Source organism: Gorilla gorilla, chromosome 1 (genome assembly GCF_029281585.2).
Source record: "Gorilla gorilla gorilla isolate KB3781 chromosome 1, NHGRI_mGorGor1-v2.1_pri, whole genome shotgun sequence".
Lineage (NCBI taxonomy): Eukaryota > Metazoa > Chordata > Mammalia > Primates > Hominidae > Gorilla > Gorilla gorilla.
Genome location: NC_073224.2, coordinates 216,071,258 through 216,093,626, shown reverse-complemented (window position 1 = coordinate 216,093,626; position 22,369 = coordinate 216,071,258). Strand labels below are relative to the sequence as shown.

General features: G+C 45.9%; 1 protein-coding gene across 2 annotated transcripts; it reads left to right on the top strand.

Moving 5' to 3' along the window:
• The first annotated feature begins 162 nt into the window (after positions 1–162).
• Positions 163–18,937, top strand: ELOA (elongin A). Of its 2 annotated transcripts, none has more exons than XM_004024889.5 (11): positions 163–441; positions 5,874–5,930; positions 6,695–6,801; positions 7,700–8,885; positions 9,261–9,372; positions 10,951–11,106; positions 11,214–11,311; positions 12,718–12,898; positions 13,151–13,262; positions 13,830–14,002; positions 16,361–18,937. In XM_004024889.5, exons 1-11 carry the CDS (start codon positions 289–291, stop codon positions 16,420–16,422), a joined length of 2,397 nt encoding a protein of 798 aa, XP_004024938.4. In that variant the 5' UTR covers positions 163–288; the 3' UTR covers positions 16,423–18,937. The 2 variants fall into 2 exon arrangements, with proteins under 2 accessions (XP_004024938.4, XP_018868129.4); XM_019012584.4 differs by lacking the exon at positions 163–441 and adding an exon at positions 862–1,133.
• Positions 18,938–22,369: the final 3,432 nt, after the last annotated feature.

Genomic DNA, 22,369 nt, shown 5'->3' with positions numbered 1-22,369 from the left:
TCTGGCGCGGTGGCCTCATTCCGTCTTGAAGTAGACCCTGGAGAGGTCTTCCAGGCTTGGGCTCAGCACGCGAGCACCGGGAGCGGGGGTGCCGGCGGCGGAGGCGCGTACGGCCCGGGCAGCCCCCAGCCCCCAGCGCGCACACTTGGGCCCGGGGCGCGAGGAGTGCGCGGCCGCCGGGTGGGCGCTGGGGAGCGGGCCCTGGGGGCGGAGCCTGCAGCCCGCCGCCCCCCACACACCCCAGCTGAGGCCCGGAAGGGGCCAGGCGCGCTTCCGTCTCCGCCGGGGATGCACGGAGGGCGGAGCTGCGGCCCGAGGACGCGACGCGAGCCCAGTTCCGGCGAGGAGGCCGCGCCAGTGACAGCGATGGCGGCGGAGTCGGCGCTTCAAGTTGTGGAGAAGCTGCAGGCGCGCCTGGCCGCGAACCCGGACCCTAAGAAGGTGAGCGAGGGGGCGGCGCGTAGCGGGATGGGCGTTGGGTCGGTGAGGGCCCCGTAACGGTCGCGGCCCGAGCGCGGCGGGGTTCGGGGGCTGGGACCCTGAGCCAGGCCCCGCGGGGTTGGGGTCGTGAAGTTCGCGGCCATTGACCGCTGCCCGCGCGTTGGGACCCCGTGCGTCGGGCGTCGGGACGCGGGGCCCCGGCCGCTCCCCCTCCCTCACGGGCCCGGGATGGGGGCGCGCCCGGTGCGGACACCGCGTGCCTAGCGCTTCCTCCCAGAGGCGCTCCGTGGCGTCCCGAGCCAGCTGTTTCCTGCGGGAGAGCGTGCCCGGGGCGGGAGGGCGCTGGCCGCTGCCTCGTTGGCCTCCCGGTGCCTGCGCTGGTGCCCGGCTCCCCGCGGAGCGGCGCGGACTCCCCGGCGGGTGCGTGTTCGCTGGGAGGAGAAGACGGGCGCCCGAACGCTGCGGAGCCTGGACTCGCGGTGTGGTCCGCGCCTCTCGGAGACGCGGTTACTACTCTCCGGCTGCATATCAGAGCGTGGACCCTTCGCTTTCTCAGTGAATCCCTTTCAAAACAGAATAAAGCCTCACGTCAGCTAAGCAGACTCCTGAAAACTTAGGTTGGAATTGAAAAAGAGGCGGGGGCCCGGGGTTGGAAGTCGCAGCTAGGTTTCCTTTTGGCCATTAATAGGAAGGTAAGAGCTACCGTTTCTCGTTGTTCGAGTGATGGACAACCATTTTTAATTGTAGTTAACTAGTTTTTGTTGTTTATTGTACAAACTGAACATTAAGTTAAACGCGTTCTTGTACCTTTTCATCTTTCTGTCACTCACTTCTCTGGTCTCCAGGAGACAGTCTGGTGGTTGTCAGGATTTTTTTTTTCTTTTTTTTTTTTTGAGGCGAGTCTTGCTGTGGTCGCCCGGGCTGGAGTGCAGTGGCGCGATCTCGGCTCACTGCAACCTCCGTCTCCCGGGTTCAGGCAATTGTCTGCCTCAGCCTCCCGAGTAGCTGTTATTGTAGGCGCCCGCCACCACGCCTGGCTAATTTTTGTATTTTTAGTAGAGACAGGGTTTCACCATCTTGGCCAGGCTGGTCTTGAACTCAGCTGTCAGGATTTTTTAAGTGGAAATACAATGATGAAAAAGCACTTACGTGTTTGGCATTCTCCGTCATCATTCTGGCCGGGGCGGGCAGTTCTAGGAGTTGGAGCTCAGTCCTGGTGGAAAAGGAAGTCGTGGAGGGAGCGCTAGGGCCGTGGGGGAGCTGCTCTGCTGAGCCTCTTCCTCACCTGCTGCTTCCTAGGACTAACCTGAAAGGCTAAGGTACCAGGCTGAAAGTCACTGCTCAGAAAACCAATCGTCATTCTTTGGGGTTTTTTTTCTAGAAGAGCCACTTTCTCTTTACCTTGTTCTAGCCTGTTGGAGGTAGGGTTTCTCCAATTCCAAAGGCCGTACACAGCCTCTCACCATCAGACCACTTTTTAAGGCTCTTCGTTCATACCTAGCTTGAAGATTCACTTCTTCAGGAAGCCATTTTAGTTACAAATCTGGGAAAACTTAAAATGCTTTCATTGTGCCATGTTTTCTGTTGCAGCTTCAGTACCGTACCTAGTGGTCAGGCATACTTACAAGTTTCTTTTTACAGTAACCCCTTGTGGACATCTAATAAATGGTCATTATTTTTTAGTACTAGTTTGTTTTCCTGAACACTGTAAGATCTGTGACTGAAGTTTGATACCTTAAAGCAATGCCATATAATAACTACCCACTATTTGTTCTTTATTTCTGTCAGATAAAAATGTTCTATGTAGTGTCTACAGTCATTTTTTTTTAACTAGAATTTACATTTGGAAGTATTTTTTCTATTAGTTGATTTGCATGAAATACAAAATTAGGAAAAGGCTTATTCCACCTCAACCTAGTTGAACTATTAATGATTTTTTTTTTTTTTTTTTGAGGATTTGGGCTCTTTCTAGATAGAAAATCACCCTGAACTTCTAGCTTTGCATTGTGAAGTGAGCATCATGAAGATGAGAAAATGTTGGGAGATCATTTTTGCAAAGGGCATAATAGCATTCAGATATGAGTTAACTGCAGAGGGAAAATTGCAAGCTGTCATGTTGGCCTTGTTCCTCTCAACCTTCTGGTAACCTAACAAGCTCCTACAGGTTGTATGTGAAATTGCAAGATGATTATATAGCCCTGTTGAATTTACAACCAGATCTTGCTTTCAAACCATTATTAGCCAAGGGTTTGATTCCACACCTGTGTTCATGGATTTTTTGGTATTAGACATTGCTGTAACTCTGTTTTCACTTTTTCATCTGTTATCTTGGCTCACTTGAGGGAGAAGGTATCAGCAGTCTAGGACCACTTGGTTTCTGTTTTTATGTTTCATAGTTCATGGCTGATAAAAATTACCTGTCCTTAGGCCGAGTGCAGTGGCTCACGCCTGTAATCCCAGCACTTTGGGAGGCCAAGGTGAATAGATCACCTGAGATCAGGAGTTCGAGACCAGCCTGGCCAACATGGTGAAACCCCTTCTCTACTAAAAGTACGAAAATTAGCCGGGTGTGGTGGCAGGCGCCTATAATCCCAGCTGCTCGGGAGGCTGAGGCAGGAGAACACTCGAACCTGGGAGGCAGAGGTTGCAGCGAGCTGAGATCGCGCCATTGCACTCCAGCCTGAGCAACAAGAGCGAAACTCCGTCTCAAAAAAAAAAAAAAAAAACCACACACACACAGTTGGCCGGGCGCAGTGGCTCACGCTTGTAATCACAGCACTTTGGGAGGCCAAGGGGGGCGGATCATCTGAGGTCAAGAGTTCGAGACCAGCCTGGCCAACATGATGAAACCCCATCTCTACTAAAAATACAAAAATTTGTTGGTCATGGTGGTGGTGCCTGTAATCCCAGCTACTTGGGAGGCTGAGACAGGAGAATCTCTTGAACCCAGGAGGCGGAGGTTGCAGTGAGCCGAGATGGCACCATTGCACTCCAGCCTGGACAACAAGAGCAAAACTCCATCTCCAAAAAAAAAAAAAAAAGGTCCTTGTCCTGTGTTACATTTTCACTGTGAAAGCTACCAAGAACATTTTGATGGCAGGTGACATTAAAAATATTTTTTGCTTTTTTGGGTTGAAGGATTGTACAGGGGACAACTGAGATGCCTCAACATGTACCCTGCAAATGTTTGATATTTCTCAGTTGCCTGTTACCAGTTCTTACAAGCTCTACAGTTGGTACCTTGTTTGATAACAGCAAGTTTCGATCCACCTGAGGATGCCCAATGTGCCTTTGCCTTGTTATTGCTTTGTTCTTTCTTGAAATTTACTGAAAATAGAGGGGTTGTGAAGTCCTTTTTTCTCTTGTGTTAGACTAAATGAGTCTGAAAATCTTGAGGGTTTTAGTTTTGTCTGCTTTTAAATCACCCCTAATAACCCAAAGTAAAGCAGAAAGACAGGATTTGTTCTTCCAGTTAGTGCTAGGCTTTGAGATAAACACACCCATAGTGACTTCCAGCCTCATCCTTATATGTTGGCTTTGTAGAGGTCCTGGGACACCTTTGTCCCCTTGGTGACCTCCTTTACTATGTGGGTTCTGAACTGTCTAATGACATCACAGGAGGAGTTTTTCTGCTTTCTTGCAAGTATGCTAAGAAGTATATGTGCTGCCGCTCTATTTTCATTTCCTAAGGACAGTGTTCTGATGTTGGATGCTTCTCCTGGCTTTACTTAACTGTAGTAGACACATTTGACTTTCCAGCTTGTTAAGCAAGTTACCTAACCTGATTGGGTTCAGTTGCAATATCTGTAAAATGGGGAGAATAACATCCACTTTATAGAGTTGGTTAGTGGGAATGAAATGAGGTAACGTGTAAGAGCTTAGTGTAGTAGCTGACACACAGTAGATGGTATGTGAATATTCCCAACCTACCCCTTCCAAGGAATGGCATTATGAGAGAACCACTTGTTTTTGACCTTTTCAGTGATTTAAAATTTTCCTTTAAGTGAAGGAATTGGCATTAGTCTTTGCACCCATAGCTTGGGTGGCAAGAAACACAAAATTTTTCCTGAGTTGGATGATGGTGATAGGATTTGAAGTGGGGGATAATTTTCACTCAACTATGAAGGTGAAACTCCCTAGATATGCCACTTGGCCTCTTACTTGATCTCAAGATTATCACTTGTGATCCAATTGCTCTGTCTGGTGACCATGTTAAGTAATGATTGAAGTAGAATGACCAGAAAAACAGACTTGTTACTCCACCTAATAGCAATATGGCATACCAATTATAGTCTGGGCCACACATGGTAAAAGAGCAGATCTTGTTATATAATATTTAAATGCAAAGGTAACCACAGTTATCTATTTTAAACTACTTGTATTTTGAAGCACTCCTTGTATGGTAAGTATGTTTAGATACACGTAGACATTTCCTAGAGAAAGGTTTGGCCAGTCATAACTTTTGTTAGAGCAAGTAGGAATTGGCTGAGGAATAACTGGTTGAAGATCAAGGGCAGAACGCTGAAAGCTGTCAGTCGATGAATGAAATGATAAGTATTTAGTGAGCTTTCATAGTGTTCTAGACACTATGACTAAGGACTGCACATGGTTTGTCTCTGAATCCTCAGAGTTTTGTGGAGTAGAGACAGGACCAAGTTCCTATTTTGCAGATGAAGTAACTGAAGTTTGGGGAGGTTTTTGACTTATTCAAGATCACCCATCAAGGAGTGACAAAGCCAGACTGTCAAGCCTGTCTCTGACTCCAGAACTCCATCTTAACAGCTCTGCTGTACTGATTTTGACCTAGTTTTAGGAACTATAGGAAGGAAATGTGGTCAAACCCAGATCACTTTTCTGATCTACCCAGGCATTTTGTGTCCACCGTTAACATCAAAGCTCTGATTCTGGCAACTTGAAATTGCTCTTGGCTTTACACTTATGTAGAAGAAAACAATTCTGTTAAACACTGTGGCCCTTCTGGAAACATGATGGTCTTTTCCTGTAGAGGCCTTTTCTCCCTTTTACTTCCTCTGTGCCAGGTCCATGGGTAATTCCCCTAAAATTGGTACCTTTCTCATAAATTCTATCAAAACTAGGGCAAAAATGATAGTTGTTGATGGCTTTTATCAGAGTTGGTAAGTTTTGATTCTCTTCTCTACATCTTATTTCCCCTTGGTGTAGCACAGTGGTTGAAAGCAGGGAATCTAAAGCCACAGACCTGAGTGAATCTTGCCCCACTTGCATCTTGGGACAAGAAACATAACTTTTATGAGCCTATTTTCATACTTGTAAAATAGGGATATTACTTATTACTGTAAATAGGCATAATACTTATACTCATTACTGTAAATGGTTAGCACTAAGCACTTAATAATCAGATATTCTTGTTAAAGTGAATATGACTATTGAAATTAATGTTTTCTTCTCTGCAGCTATTGAAATATTTGAAGAAACTCTCCACCCTGCCTATTACAGTAGACATTCTTGCGGTAAGAACTGTGTGACTTTAAATATTATATAATGATATCCCATTCCCTTCTCACTGGAGAGTGTGTAGAATAAGGTTACAAGTATGGGCTTTGGAAGTGAAAGAAACCAGACACAAAAGGCCATATATTGTCTGATTCCATTTATATGAAATGTCCAGAATAGGCAAATCCATAGACAGAAAGTAGATTAGTGGTTGCCAGGGGCTAGGAGAATTGGGAGGAACAGGATTTCTTTTTAGGGTAATGTAAATGTTCTGGAATTAGATGGTTATAATGGTTATACAATATTGTGAATGTTCTGGAAACCACTGAATTATGTACTTCAGTTAAAATGGTGAATATTGTTATGTGACTTTATTTCAAAATTAGAATTAAAAGAACATTGACTTTGGCATCATCTAGTCCCAGATTCAAATCTGAGTTCTATGACTTTAGGCTGTTCCTATGTAAAATGGGTCTGATTCCTGCTTCACAGAGTTATTGTAAAGACTGATTCAGAACTGTATGCAAAGCTCTTATCTTAGTGCCTAACACCTGCCCTAATCACTCTTGTTATTAAAGTTCTGAACTTGGTACGCTTTGCTACTGTGTGTCATTAGAGATTTGGGGCATAGACACAAAGTAATTTAGTGTTAAGATTTGCAGGGTATGTTGTAGGAAGGAAGTATTGCTTGTTGAGTTTCTCAAAGTAGAAAGCCTTATTTCTTTAGAAAAACGTTAGCCTAGTTCCAGACCCCTCTAACAATTACTTTGTCAAATTTTAGGAGACTGGGGTTGGGAAAACAGTAAATAGCTTGCGAAAACACGAGCATGTTGGAAGCTTTGCCAGGGACCTAGTGGCCCAGTGGAAGAAGCTGGTTCCTGTGGAACGGTAAGAACGTTTCTCTTTAGGTTTGTTCAATTTCATGGTTAAATTTACAGATAGAAAAGGTTTTCTTTATTATTTCTCTTTTGCCTTCTGAAATTGTTTTGTCTCAATTATAAAAAGTAATCTATGATCATTGTAGAATATTAGAAAATATTAAAAATAGAAATCAAAATTTCCTATTTCTATCACACAAAGACAAACGTTATGAACATTTTGGTACGTTTCTTTTTTTATTTCTTTTTTTTTTTTTGAGACAGAGTCTCGCTCTGTTGCCCAGGCTGGAGTGCAGTGGCGTGATCTCGGCTCACTGCAAGCTCCACCTCCCGGGTTCACGCCATTCTCCTGCCTCAGCCTCCTGAGTAGCTGGGACCACAGGCACCCGCCACCACGCCCGGCTAATTTTTTGTATTTTTAGTAGAGACAGGGTTTTGCCGTATTAGCCAGGATAGGATGGTTTTGATCTCCTGACCTCATGATCTGCCCGCCTCAGCCTCCCAAAGTGCTGGGATTACAGGCGTGAGCCACCGCCCCTGGCCTGGTATGTTTCTTTCTAACTGCTCCTTAAATGGCATTTTTTTAAGTTGTGAACTAGATAAATAATGAGCAGCCCCCATTTTATATAACAAATTAAACATGTCCCCATGTTTTAATAAATCTCCACGTTTTCATGTATATGAGATATTTGATCTTTGCATCTTGTGGTTAAACTCACCATTTCTCATTTGGGTTTTCCCAGTTTTAAGATTTGAGTATCTTTAAGCATAACCTACTTATCTTCTTCTTAAGACCTTGTTGTTTCTAACTCTGCATCTTCACTTCTTTGGTGAGTTCAGATTCTGTGACTTTGTCCCTCAAGAAGCAAGATTTAGACCTACTTTGTCTGCTTTTTCTTTTATTTTAGAAATGCTGAGCCTGATGAACAGGACTTTGAGAAGAGCAATTCCCGAAAGCGCCCTCGGGATGCCCTGCAGAAGGAGGAGGAGATGGAGGGGGACTACCAAGAAACCTGGAAAGCCACGGGGAGCCGATCCTATAGCCCTGACCACAGGCAGAAGAAACATAGGAAACTCTCGGAGCTCGAGAGACCTCACAAAGTGTCTCACGGTCATGAGAGGAGAGACGAGAGAAAGAGGTGTCACAGAATGTCACCAACTTACTCTTCAGACCCTGAGTCTTCTGATTATGGCCATGTTCAATCCCCTCCATCTTGTACCAGTCCTCATCAGATGTACGTCGACCACTACAGATCCCTGGAGGAGGACCAGGAGCCCATTGTTTCACACCAGAAGCCTGGGAAAGGCCACAGCAATGCCTTTCAGGACAGACTGGGGGCCAGCCAAGAACGACACCTGGGTGAACCCCATGGGAAAGGGGTTGTGAGTCAAAACAAGGAGCACAAATCTTCCCACAAGGACAGACGCCCCGTGGATGCCAAGAGTGATGAGAAGGCCTCTGTGGTGAGCAGAGAGAAATCACACAAGGCCCTCTCCAAAGAGGAGAACCGAAGGCCACCCTCAGGGGACAGTGCAAGGGAGAAACCGCCCTCTAGTGGTGTAAAGAAAGAGAAGGACAGAGAGGGCAGCAGCCTGAAGAAGAAGTGTTTGCCTCCCTCAGAGGCCACTTCAGACAACCACCTGAAAAAGCCAAAGCACAGAGACCCAGAGAAAGCCAAATTGGACAAAAGCAAGCAAGGTCTGGACAGCTTTGAAACAGGAAAAGGAGCAGGAGACCTGTTGCCCAAGGTAAAAGAGAAGGGTTCTAACAACCTAAAGACTCCAGAAGGGAAAGTCAAAACTAATTCGGATAGAAAGTCACTGGGCTCCCTCCCTAAAGTTGAGGAGACAGATATGGAGGATGAATTCGAGCAGCCAACCATGTCTTTCGAATCCTACCTCAGCTATGACCAGCCCCGGAAGAAAAAGAAAAAGATTGTGAAAACTTCAGCCACAGCACTTGGAGATAAAGGACTTAAAAAAAATGACTCTAAAAGCACTGGTAAAAACTTGGACTCAGTTCAGAAATTACCCAAGGTGAACAAAATCAAGTCAGAGAAGCCGGCTGGAGCTGATTTAGCCAAGCTGAGAAAGGTAACCCCTTCAGCCCCTTGGTGGCTTCCCACCCAGAGCACCTGGCCCTGCAGAGCTCAGAGGATTGCCCTGCCACTGTTTTCCTTAGCTTGCTTTTGGGGGGCATGTTGAATTTCAGTGTGCAGTAATTTCCTCTGGGCTTCACTGGTTGTCAGGGTATATGGTACCGCAAATAAGAATTTTCTGCATTATTCTCTTGTGATGGGCTCATCTGTATTTATTTCCTGACTGAGGTGGTGTCAGACATGACTGTGGCCCCTCCAACCTGGATCTTCCTGTGCAAGATGTCCAGTTAATGCTCCCGGGAATAGACTGTAGGAAAGAGAGCTGTACTCGTACTCACTGACTCTCCACCCATGGGTCTGTCCCCTGCAGGTGCCTGATGTGTTGCCGGTGTTGCCAGACCTCCCGTTACCTGCGATACAGGCCAATTACCGTCCACTGCCTTCCCTCGAGCTGATATCTTCCTTCCAGCCAAAGCGAAAAGGTAATTTTCTATATCTTCTTTTTCTTAATGGGAAAAAGATTTAAAAATTCATTCAAGGCAGGGTACAGTGGCTCACACCTATAATTCCAACACTTTGGGAGGCCGAGGTAAGAGGATTGCTTGTGGCCAAGGGTTCTAAACCAACCAGGCGTGGTGGCTCACTCCTGTAATCCCAGCACTTTGGGAGGCCGAGGCGGGCAGATCACCTTAGGTAAGAAGTTCGAGATCAGCCTGGCCAACATGGTGAAACCCTGTCTCTACTAAAAATACAAAAATTAGCCAGGCATGGTGGTGCGTGCCTGTAATCCCAGCTACTCCGGAGGCTGAGGCAGGAGAATTGCTTGAACCTGGGAGGTGGAGGTTGCAGTGGGCCGAGATTATGCCATTGCACTCAAGCCTGGGCGACAAGAGGGAAACTCTATTTCAAAAAAAAAGAGTTCTAGACCACCCTGGTCAACACAGCAAGATGCTGTCTCTACAAGAGAAAAAAAGTAGCCAGCCATGGTGGCACATCCCAGGTACTCGGTAGGCTGAGGTGGGAGTATCACTTGAGCCCAGGAGTTCAAGGCTGCAGTGAGCTATGGTTGCATCACTGCACTCTAGCTTGGGTGACAGAGCAAGACTGTTTCAAAAACAAACAAACTATCACCATAACATCAGATTTTTGATGCATTTCCTAAGTGCATAGACTCTGAAGTTTGATGGCTTGGGTTTGAATCCCAACTCTGGTTTCTGCAAGTTATATGACCTTGAGAAATATCTTAATTTCTTTGGACCTTAGTTGTATATATTGTGTAAATGGGAGTTATAATGGTATCTGCCCCATAGGGCTCAGTTTAATGAATTCAGAAGTGATGCCTTTTTGCTCTGGGTTTATCACATAGTAATTGTTCAGTAAATTGCTGCTGCTGTTATTAGCAGCCCTTTATCCTATGTGTTACATAGGATTTTTGTCTGAAAGAAAAAAATGTCTAATTTTCATAGCAAAAGAAGTAGAAGCCACATAAGGGTCTGTCAGCAGGAGACTAACAGATAAATCATGGTTCATCTACACAGTGGCATCCTATGCCACAGTAAAAAAAAAAATGTGGAAAGTCTATGCACTGACATGGAATGATCTCTCAGATGTGGCAAATGAAAAAAAGCAATGTATGTAGTGAGTATGTTATTAATTGTTTAATTGGCTTAAAAGGAATAAGATACATTTGCTTTTTTTTGTTGTTGCTGTTGAGAGTCTTGCTGTGTTGCTCAGGCTGGAGTGCAGTAGCTCCATCTTGGCTCACTGCAGCCTCCACCTCCTAGGTTCAAGCAATTCCTCTGCCTCAGCCTCCTGAGTAGCTGGGACTACAGGTGCATGTTGGGCAGGCTGATCTCGAACTCTTGACCTCAGATGATTCGTCTGCCTTGGCCTCCTAAAGTGCTGGGATTACAGGAGCTTATTTTTAAATTCTCTGGAAGGATCTACAAAAATCTGTAGCGTGGATTGCCATTGGGAAAGGGAAGTAGGAGGCTGAAGGGGGTAGAAGGAGAGTTTTCACTGGATCACTTAGGGCCTTTTGTATTTTTCTTGCCCTATAGCGTTCTCTTCACCCCAGGAAGAAGAAGAAGCTGGATTTACTGGGCGCAGAATGAATTCCAAGATGCAGGTGTATTCTGGTTCCAAGTGTGCCTATCTCCCTAAAATGATGACCTTGCACCAGCAATGCATCCGAGTACTTAAAAACAACATCGATTGTAAGTCACACGCTTCTCTCTAGCTCTCAAGCACATTGTAGCACTTGGACCTTATCACTGGGTGGCTTGGCTGCTACTCAGTGTCTTCACCTTTGGTTTCTCTGCAGCAATCTTTGAAGTGGGAGGAGTCCCATACTCTGTTCTTGAACCCGTTTTGGAGAGGTGTACACCTGATCAGCTGTATCGCATAGAGGAATACAATCATGTGAGTATTCTGTTTGGGTGGGAAGAGGGCAGTTTTCTGGCTTGTACCTCCAGAAATAGCTTTGTCCCTGTGATTCCGCTGTGGCTGAAGGGCAGATCAGTGGTCAGAGCATTGTTCTGGATATATTTGGTTTGCCACTGGGCCTTTAAACAAGCATGTTATTAGCACTTGCTCCTGGCACCTTAAGTGGGCCTCTTGGGCTAGGATCAGGGTGGGATTCAAAGGGAGAAGAAAAACACTTAACATCTCCCTTGAGCTTGCCTAGTCATGAAGGTAAAGGGAGAATTCTGGCAGCAGAGTAGCTGGGACCCAGGGCGGGGAAAGCACTTTGTGTTGACACTCTGACATCTGGTGATTGGCTGGATGTCTCTTAAGAGACATCAAGATTTATCCAGAATCCTCCTTAGGATGTAGGGTATACACATTTGATTGCATCAGCTGTCTCTCTTTAATTCTGAAAGTTTTATGACCTAACACCATTTTTTTTTGTTTGTTTTTGTTTTTGTTTTAGAAACAGGGTCTACCTCTGTTGCTTCGACTGCATTACAGAGGCCTAATCATGGCTTACTGCATCCTTGAACTCCTGGGCTTAAGTGATCCTCCCAAGTAGCTGGGACTGTAGGCACATACCACCACACCTGGCTAATATTTTTATTTTTTAGAGAGATGGACTCTCAGACTCTTGGCCTCCTGAAGTGCTGGGATTACAGGCATGAGCCAACGCGCCTGGCCAATAACTTAACATCCTTCTTAGGTTGCCCCTTTGCCATCACAGTTCAGCGTAGTGTTGGGAAGTACCTGATTTGACTTGATCGCAATTCTACCCTTTGCTGATTTTCTAAGGGAAAAGACTGATCTTACACAAATTTTTGTGATATTCTGTCACAGCCACCAAAAGCAACTAGCATAGTGCCTCACACTTCGCATTTTTAAAATTTAGTGAGTTATTTTTTTCCTAGAATTGTGGTATTTTAACATACTACTAAGATGAAGACCAAAAAATTTTTGGGAAACTGGTCACTCCTAGGTAATTAAATAATCAGAAAAAGATACGGGGCTGGGCATGGTGACACACGCCTGTAATCCCAGCACTCTGGGAGGCCAAGGTGGGCGGATTATCTGAGGTCAGGAGTTCGAGACCAGCCTGGACAACATGGCAAAACCCCGTCTCTACTGAAAATATAAAAAATTAGCTGGGCGTGGTGGTAAGCACCTGTAGTCCTGGCTACTTGGGAGGCTGAGGCATGAGAATTGCTTGAACCCAGGAGGCAAGGGTTGCAGTGAACCAAAATTGCACCACTGCACTGCAGTCTACGTGACAGAGCAAGACTCTGTCTCAAAAAAAAAAAAAAATAATAATATGGAAAAGTGCTTGTACACAAATGATGTCCTGGTTCTGGTTTCAGGTATTAATTGAAGAAACAGATCAATTATGGAAAGTTCATTGTCACCGAGACTTTAAGGAAGAAAGACCCGAAGAGTATGAGTCGTGGCGAGAGATGTACCTGCGGCTTCAGGACGCCCGAGAGCAGCGGCTACGAGTACTAACAAAGAATATCCAGTTCGCACATGCCAATAAGCCCAAAGGTAACAGAGACGGGAGAGCTGGGGGAGAACTGGCAGGATGAGTGTTCTGGTCAATAGCAGGGTGTTGGTGGGCTTGGCTGGTGTAGGACTGCTTGCCCCTAACATCAGGTAGCAGAGTGGGTATTTTCTTCTGCCACCGCCCATTCTACCCTACAAGTGGGGTTTCAGGGCACTCAAAAAGCCCGTGGATTATTTAAATAACAGTAGCATCTCTGCTCAAGAAGGCAGATGTTCATCTCCATAATTCCACAGGCCGACAAGCAAAGATGGCCTTTGTCAACTCTGTGGCCAAGCCACCTCGTGACGTCCGGAGGAGGCAGGAAAAGTTTGGAACGGGAGGAGCAGCTGTCCCTGAGAAAATCAAGTAAGATCTGTGTTCTTACCTGGCTTTTGTGTGCTATCAACCCTTAGAGGTAGCCATAGCGGCAGGAAGCAAATTGCTTTTGGTGAAAGTGAGGCAGTGCAGACTGTGGGCTCTGGAGGCAGACCTCATCAGCTCAGCACTTCCCTCACCTCCCTCAGCCTCCGCTTCTTGGACTGCAGTGCAAGGTGATAATTACCCCTGCCCTAGGGTAGTCAAGATTAAATGGAGAGCAAAGCCTGGCTTATGGGAAACATTCCCTTATGCTTTCCCTTTTCCCATCTAAACAAAAAACACATTTCTGCAATGATTGTTATTTTGTCTAAGCCACATTAGTCTTTTCAAAATACAGATTTATACCAAAACAGTGAAAAGTTAGTTGAGATTATCATTTATTCTGAAAGGATAATGGAGACATTTCTGAGCCACCACCAGAATCCAGGGTGATAGGGTCCACTGGTCAAAGCCACAAACAGGGTGAGTCATCCTCACACAGGCCAGCTTCAGGCTGTTCATGCTCAGGGCAGATTTCTTGTGCTCATGCCTAACCAGTGTTGTCCTGTGTTGCAGGATCAAGCCAGCCCCGTACCCCACGGGAAGCAGCCATGCTTCCGCCAGTAGCAACAGCTTTAACCCCAGCCCTGAGGAGCCGGCCTATGATGGCCCAAGCACCAGCAGTGCCCACTTGGCACCAGTGGTCAGCAGCACTGTTTCCTATGATCCTAGGAAACCCACTGTGAAGAGTAAGTAACTTGGAGTTCCTGCTCAAATATTATTTCAGCACTAGTTTTTAACTCTCAATGTCATTATTCACTGTATTACATTCTGTGGACTGCATGTTGCGTGTGCATGATGCCTTGCATATAGCTGGTCTGAATGTCAGTCCCTCCTTCCCCCTGCTTTGTCCATAGTGCATTATATCTCTTAAATAATTATAGTGAGTCTGGGTGCAGTGGCTCATGCCTATAATCCCAGCACTTTGGCAGGCTGAGGCAGGAGGATCCCTTGAATCCAGGAGTTCAAGACCAGCCTGGACAACATAATGAGACCCTCTACAAAAAATTAAAAAATAGGGCATAGTGGTACACACCTGTAGTCCCAGCTACTCAGGAGACTGAGGTGGGAGGATTTTTTGAGATGGAGTCTCGCTCTGTCACCCAGGCTGGAGTGCAGTGGCACGATCTCAGCTCACTGCAAGCTCTGCCTTCCAGGTTCATGCCATTCTCCTGCCTCAGCCTCCCAAGTAGCTAGGACTACAGGTGCCCGCCACCATGCCCACCTAATTTTTTCTATTTTTTAGTAGAGACGGGGTTTCACCATGTTAGCCAAGATGGTCTCGATCTCCTGACCTCGCGATCTGCCTGCCTCGGCCTCCCAAGTGCTGGGATTACAGGCGTGAGCCACCGTGCCAGGCCGACCCTGTCTCTGGAGAAAAAAAAAAAAAAAAAAAAGTGAAAGTAGAAAATAGTATCTGGCCAGGCATGGTCCCTGTCTCTATTAAAAATAGAAAAATTAGCCCACCATGGTGGCACGTGCCTTAATCTCAGGTACTCGGGTGGCTGAGACAGGAGAATTGCTTGAACCTGGGAGGCAGAGGTTGCAGTGAGCCGGGATTGTGCCACTGCCCTCCAGCCTGGATGACAGAGTGAGACACTGTCTCTAAATAAATAAATATCATTGTGAATGACCATTTTGGCACTCTTCTTTTTTCACCTAAATGTAAACTGACTTCTCTAGGCAATACCACAGTGTTCATAATTACTAATATTAACAGCTAAATGACAGGCCCTCTTACTGTTTTTCTATAGTCTTATAACTCTAGCTTCCAAATATTTATTCTTTATATCTAATTGGGTCTTCCAATTTTTTTTTTTTTTTTTTGGAGACAGAGTCTCACTCTGTCGCCTGGGCTGGAGTACAGTGGCGTGATCTCGGCTCACTGCAACCTCCACCTCCCAGGTTCAAGCGATTCTCCTGCCTCAGCCTCCCAAGTAGCTGGGATTACAGGTGCCTGCCACTATGCCCAGCTAATTTTTTGTATTTTTAGTAGAGACGGGGTTTCACCATGTTGGCCAGGCTGGTCTCGAACTCCTGACCTTGTGATTCGCCCGCCTCAGCCTCCCAAAGTCCTGGGATTACAAGCGTGAACCACCATGCCTGGCCGGGTCTTCCAAATATTTATTCTTTATATCTAGTTGCGTCTATTTTGTATTTTGTTAACTTTATTACCATAGACTATCCCCAGTATCCTAAGGGGATGTCCTAACTTAAGTCTTATTCTGTATTAATTGCAGGGCCCATGGGAGGGTGGGAGAGCTGGCTTGAGCTACAGCTATGCTCAGATGAACCATTCAGGAGGCAGGCTGGCCTTCCTTAGGTAGTACTTGCATAGCCACCTTAGACCTGTTTCTACACTGGACAGATTGGGGGTAGACGTGCTGTTTACTGGTTTGGCTATTTGTGAGGCAAAGTTAAGTTATGACTGAGTATGGCCTTTAGAGTCTGGCAAGGGCCGGGGCACAGTGGTTCACACACACCTGTAATCCCAGCACTTTGGGAGGCTGGGGTAGGAGGGTGCTTGAGCCCAGGAGATTGAGACCAGCCTGAGCAACATAGTGAGACCCTGACTCTACAGAAAATAAAAAAAATTAGCCAGGCATGGTGGCACACTCCTGTAGTCTCAGCTACTCTGGAGTCTAGGAGGTAGAGGCTACAGTGTGCTGTGATTGTGCCAGTGCACCCTAGCCAGGGTGACAGAGTGAGACTCTTTCCTTACAAAAATAAAAACAAGAAAGTCTGACAGAGATTGAATTGTAATTCTGTACCTTACTGTACAACCATGGGCAAGTTGGCCAGGCTCTCTGAGCCTTGGTGCAGGTGGTTAGAGAGAGTGGTGGTTATGCCCCTGGCAGGTCCTCCGAAAGTGTCTGCTCTGTGCTGTTGCTTTTATTGCATTGTGAACAGAGGAGATAGTTACTACTTGTATCTCTGCCTGGTGGTGCACAGCCAAGAATAGCAGAGCTGGCTTTGACTGTAAACTACTGGGGGTGTGTCTAAGCCGCCACAGATCTGAGACAGCTGCCTTGTTTCTCTTTTCACAGAAATTGCCCCAATGATGGCCAAGACAATTAAAGCTTTCAAGAACAGATTCTCCCGACGATAAACTGAGGACTTGCCTTGGAAATGGAATCTGGGGAGGCAGGAATACAAGGACAGTGGGGGTTGGGGAGTGGAATTCTACAGGAGACTGGAGTCTTGCTTTGTGGATCCTTTTGGTCTCCGAGTCCTGCAGTCTGCAGGTGCTGCCCCTGGGAACCTGCGTGCCACAGCCCCGCCTCCCTGCCTGGAGCACACTTTAGAATTCTGAAGAAGATGTGAAGCCTCTGTCTCACTGAGGATTTTAAAGGTCAATTATACTTTTTTTGTTCATTAGCATCTTTGTAAACTATAAGACATAGTTTTAATTAATAAATATTGCCCCCAGATTGTATTTATATTATCCCCCAGGTTTGTTTTTGTTTTTTGTCCTCTACCACACATTTAGCCTTTTATCCTCCAGGTCCTTATTAAAATCAGATGAAAGCCTAGTGAAAGCCAGTCTCCTGCCCCAGCTCAGCTCTGTGTGGACTCTGGTCCAGACAGAGGACTGGGCATCTCCAGAGCCTGCACAGTACCTGCTGCACGTAGGGCAAGGAATGAGCACTAGACCGCCTGTCCCCAAGGGAGCCTCAGTGGGGCAACAGGGTGCTCGGCGGACTCCACCTCAGGCCCTCCCCAGTGTTGCTGTGCATTCCTGTGCAGGTGCATCTCTTTCTTACTCACTAACTGGTATTTATTAAGGGAGGTGCTCTGTAGGTCTGGAGCCTTTCCCTCATCCTTTTTGCGAGTCCCCACCTTTTTGTTTTTTTTTTTTCTTTGAGGCTCACTAGAGGATGCAGAACCTTGGGAGGCTGAATTGCACAGAACTCCCCACCTCCCACTTTTACAATTTCCAGTTTCTGATTGAAAATTTTAGGGTTTCTCCCCACTGCCCTTCCCTATCTTTCCTTCCCCTCAACACCATGAAGGAAAAACACACACGGCAGGGCTTTTTGTAGCCCTGAATGCAACTTTAGACATTTAAAAGCCAGCACTTTAATCTCTTGTTCTCTGTGAATCACTATGAGAAGTGAATGGTTTTAAAGGCTGTAATGCTATGTTGGAAGTTGGTTTGTTTTGCCTTTTATTGAAAAGGTAAGATCATGTGATTGGAAGAACACAACTGTTGGCTTGGGAAGAGGACTTTGCCGCTGAAGTGTTTTCTACCTTCTGAGTGTGTTTAAGGCAGGATTTGGAGGGAAGGACCAGCTTAGGGAGAGTGTCTGAGCCACAGCGTCAGGATGGGGGAAACCACATGGGATCCATCAAGTTCCAGTTGAACAGGAGCAAGATCAGAACTTAGGAGGGCAGTGTCAGCTCCCTTGTTGGCTGTCAAGGAATGCCGATCTAGTAGAAACCCACTTGGTTGTGACCCAGGTAGAGGTAGATGCCATACATTTGAGATATGCGTCCTTAAGGAACCTGACAAACAGACTGAAGGGATGGTAAGTGTGACAGCCTGACAAGTTTTCTCAAAGCCCAGGATACAGAGCCAGTGTTTTCTGTAACTGGAGACCTCAATTAGGCCAACTTCGAATTCCAGAGCAACGTAGGAAGTCTATTCAGCAGAAACTCGACATTGTTCAGTGTGTATTGCTGTGCAGGGTGCCTATTATGACAGGACACAAACGTTACTGTGTTTTAATTTGCTATATTTTTGAATGGGTAAAGCATTACTTTACTTCTCTTGGTTACTTGTACCACCATTCCACCCCTATCCCTAGCCTGCCCACCACCCCTATCCCTAGCCTGCCCACAAATCTAATATTAGGAAGCCTCTTAACTGAAACAAAATGAACATTTGGGTCAGGTGCCAGATGTCTGCTGCCTAGAATAGCTTTTTCTAGGTGTCTGCCACCTTGAATTTATCTCTTAACTGTGTGTTCAAGTCTTTGTCATTGAAACTAGTTTTTCATATCTTAGATTCAGTTGTGTATGATTTAATTTCCCTTATTAGGAGTCTTTAGGCAGGGAGGGAAGAAAAAACAGATTTGTTCATAGCAATGTCAGTATCCATTTTGGCACATAAAGATTTTTGATGAGCCCTGTTTGCATAGAGCCAGATGTTTTCCCCTCCCCCAAGAATATCTACATCAGGGATGTGACTTGGTGCGAAGAGTCAGGGGAAAGAGGAAAAACCCAATTTCTAAATGACCTCCTTGCCCAGCTTACTAAAATGGCTGCAGAGCAGACACAGGATGAATTTGAACCTGACACAGGATGAATTTGAACCTTTGGTCTCATTTATGGAAAAACTTGTGCAATTTTTTTTCTGTGCTACACTACATACAAATCACCAAATTACAAATTACCCTTTTGTGATCCTTGGTGTACTGAGCAGTTTCTTTGGGGCTTTTTCTTTCTGGGAAGCGGGAGGGAAAGGAGCAAGGTGTCATCCTGCTCTTCATTTGTATTTTGGTCCCAAAATGTAAATACAATTTTCTATGTTACTTTTTTGTGGTAACTACCGAGATGAATATTTTAATTAGATAAGTTATATGAAAAGGAAAATTCCATGTCTAAATAAAAAACAAACTCCATATACTGTGTCTTCCTTACTTACAACGTCAGTGGAAAGAAGTTAGAAAATGCCTGATTCTTGGACTGTTTAAGGCAGAGTTGTTTTTTGTTTTTTGTTTTTTTTGAGATGGAGTTTCACTCTTGTTGCCTAGGCTGACGTCTGGAGGAGGCAATCTCAGCTCACCGCAACCTCCTAAGGCAGAGATCTTAATCAGCATCCTTGGGCTGGGCCTTAAACGATGCCGAATTTAGTAGGAAGAGGAATTTCAGGGGGAAAGAATTCTGTGAGCAAAGGGCGGGAACTCAGCATTTGTGGGGAACAGGCACTGTCCCTTATTATACTTGGAACCCTGGTAACCCCATCTTAAAATTAGAAACTGGTTCAAAGGGGTGAAATGGGGCCGGGCATGGTGGTTCATATCTGTAATCCCAACACTGAAGGGCGGAGGCAGGAGGATTGCTTGAGCCCAAGAGTTCAAGACCAGCCTGAGCAACATATTGAGACCCTGTCTCTAGAAAAAGATTAAAAATTAGCCAGGTGTGATGGTGCACCTATAGTCCCAGCTATGTGAAAGGCTGAGGTGGGAGGATCACTTGAGCTTGGGAGGTCAAGGCTACAGTGAGCTGTGATTATGCTACTGCACTCCAGTCTAGGTGACAGAGCAAGACCAGCCTGGGCAACATGGCAAAACCCCATCTCTTTTTTTGTCTCAAAAAAAAAAACAGGGGTAGGGGGTTAGGAGGGACTGTGGCTCATGCCTGTAATCCCAACACTTTGGGAGGCCAAGGAGGGTGGATTGCTGGAGTTCAAGAGTTCAAGACCAGCCTTGGCAACATGGCAAAACTCTATCTCTACAAAAGATACAAAACTAGCTGGGTGTGGTGGCACACACCTTTAGTCCCAGCCACTCAGGAGTCTGAGGTGGGAGGATGGCTTGAGCCCAGGAGGTTGAGGCTGCAATAAGCCATGATTGCCACTGCAGTCCAGCATGGGTGACAGAGCAAGACCCTGTCTCCAAAAAAACAAAAAACAAATGGGGGGGGGTGGGGGTGGGGGGAAAGGAGTGAAATTAACACGGCCAAGTTGCGTAGCTAATAAAGTGGCAAAAGGAAGGATTTGACACCGTGATTCTCTAACTGCAAGGTTTGTGCCACTCTGCCTTTCAGTTTCCACGGGCTGTGAGGGACCAGTAGGTCTCAGCTTACACGGGCGTTCTAATGAGTACAGAAGGAACATGAATGCAGGAAAGTCCTGCCAGCAAAGACTTAATGAGAACCTGCTGTGGTGGCTCTGGCTGACCTGCAGGAGCTTTAGCACTTGCTAATGGAGCCACGGATTTGGCTTCAACCCTGCATACAGCAAGTGGATTGGACCTTCCATCAAACATACAAATCTGTCCTTTATCGATTAATTAAACATTTGCTGAGCCAGGACCTGTATTAGACCTTAGGATATGGAGTAATAGACTCTGACACTTACAGTTGGGGAGGAGTAACTGACTTTATTGATTATGCACCTACTAGGTGCCACCATTCCTTCTTCTGTACACTGCCTCTGTTATCACAATGATCCTGTGAGGTAAACAGTCATGGCCCCATTTTAAAAATGACAACTTAATCCTGGTAAATCCAGGGGATTAAAAAATAAAAATGAGAACTTAAGTCACCATAGTGTCTGTAGAAATAAATTTTAAAAAATTGTTTTAATGAAAATGAGAAAAACCGAAGCACAGAGAGATGAAGAACTTGCCTAAGGTCACAGAATCAGTGAGCAGTGGTGCTGTGTATTGGCCTGACTCCAAAACACATGCTCTCAGTCACATTTACCATCTCATACACTGACATGCGTACCCAATTTGGCCTCTGAAGCAAAGCTGACCTCCAAAACAAAAGATGTCTAAGCCAAGGCCAGAGTCGTTTCTGTTTTTTTGTTTGTTTGTTTGCTTTTTAATTCTTTTTTTGTGATGGAGTCTCGCTCTGTTGCCCAGGCTGGTGTGCAGTTGCACGATCTCGGCTCACTGCAGCCTCAGCCTCGCGAGTAGCTGGGATTACAGACATGTGCCACCACGCCCAGCTAATTTTTATATTTTTAGTAGAGACAGGGTTTCACCACGTTGGCCAGGCTGGTCTCCAACTCCCAACCTCAAGCCATCTGCCCGCTTTGGCCTCCCAAAGTGCTGGGATTACAGGTGTGAGCCACCGTGCCCAGCCTAAAAATTCTTTATCCTCAAGTTCAACAGTCATTTCTAAGAATGATATCTTTTGTCTGCTTCATGTAACTGATGCCCAGCAGAATCCTACCTGGCTTATCAACTTGACAGATGCCCCCATCACAGGGTTTCTCATCCACTTTCATCTCTTTCTGGTTATTTGCTAAATGGTGAAACAGTTTGTCTTCAGAGGCCCCTGAACTTCTCTCACTCTTTTTGAGACAGTCTCACTCTGTCACCCAGGCTGGAGTGCAGCAGTGGGATCTTGGCTCACTGCAGCCTCAACCTCCCAGGCTCAAGTATTCCTCCCACCTCAGCCTCCCAAGTAGCTGTGACTACAGATGTGCACCACCACTCCCAGATAATTTTTTGGTATTTTTTTTGGAAGAGATGGAGTTTTGCCGTGTTGCCCAGGCTGGTCTTGAACTCTTGAGCTCAATCACTCTACCTTGGCCTCCAAAGTGCAGGGATTACAGGCATGAGGCACCTCGCCCGGCCCCCTGAACTTCTCTATGATGTCTATTGTCTCAACTCTTTTCAAAGACTAAGGAAAGTTCCAGCCATCAAAATTTTATATCACTGTATCTGTTTCTCAAGCACAGAGTCTTGGGTTGGGGCCTCAGAATATGCATTTAAAAAGACGCAACTCAAGTGTTATGGACTAAATGTTTGTGTCCCCCCAAAATTCCTATGCTGAAATCCTAAGACCCAGTGTGACAATATTAGATGGGCCTTTGGAGGTAATTAGGTCACGTGGGTAGAGGCTTCATGAATAGGATTCTCTCTCATAAGAGAAATGAGAGTTGCTCTTGCTCCTTGTTCTCCACCATGTGAGGAAATGAGAGGACGGCAGTCTGCAAACCAAGAAGAGGGCCCTCACCAGACACAGAATTGGCCAGCGCCTTGATCTTGGACTTCCAGCCTCTGGAACTGTGAGAAGTAAATGTTTGTTGCCTAAGCCAGTCAGTCTATGGTAAGTTGTTACAGTAGCCTGAAATGACTGAGACACTAAGTGATTTTTTTTTTTTTTTTCTTTTTGAGGTGAAGTCTCACTCTGTCACCCAGGCTGGAATGCAGTAGCTTGATCACTCTCGGCTCACTGCAACCTCTGCCTCCCGGGTTCATGTGATTCTCCTGCTTCAGCCTCCCTAGTAGCTGGGACTACAGGGGTGCACCACCAACTTTTGTATTTTTAGTAGAGATGGGTTTCACCATGTTGGCTAGGCTGGTCTTGAACTCCTG

What these genes read in the sequence shown, in the direction of transcription:
- ELOA (XM_004024889.5), top strand. Translation starts at nt 289, where the DNA reads ATGCACGGAGGGCGGAGCTGCGGCCCGAGGACGCGACGCGAGCCCAGT. An exon ending in ATTTAGCCAAGCTGAGAAAG is followed by an intron (nt 8,886 to 9,260) that starts GTAACCCCTTCA and finishes TGTCCCCTGCAG; the next exon opens with GTGCCTGATGTGTTGCCGGT. An exon ending in GCATAGAGGAATACAATCAT is followed by an intron (nt 11,312 to 12,717) that starts GTGAGTATTCTG and finishes TTCTGGTTTCAG; the next exon opens with GTATTAATTGAAGAAACAGA.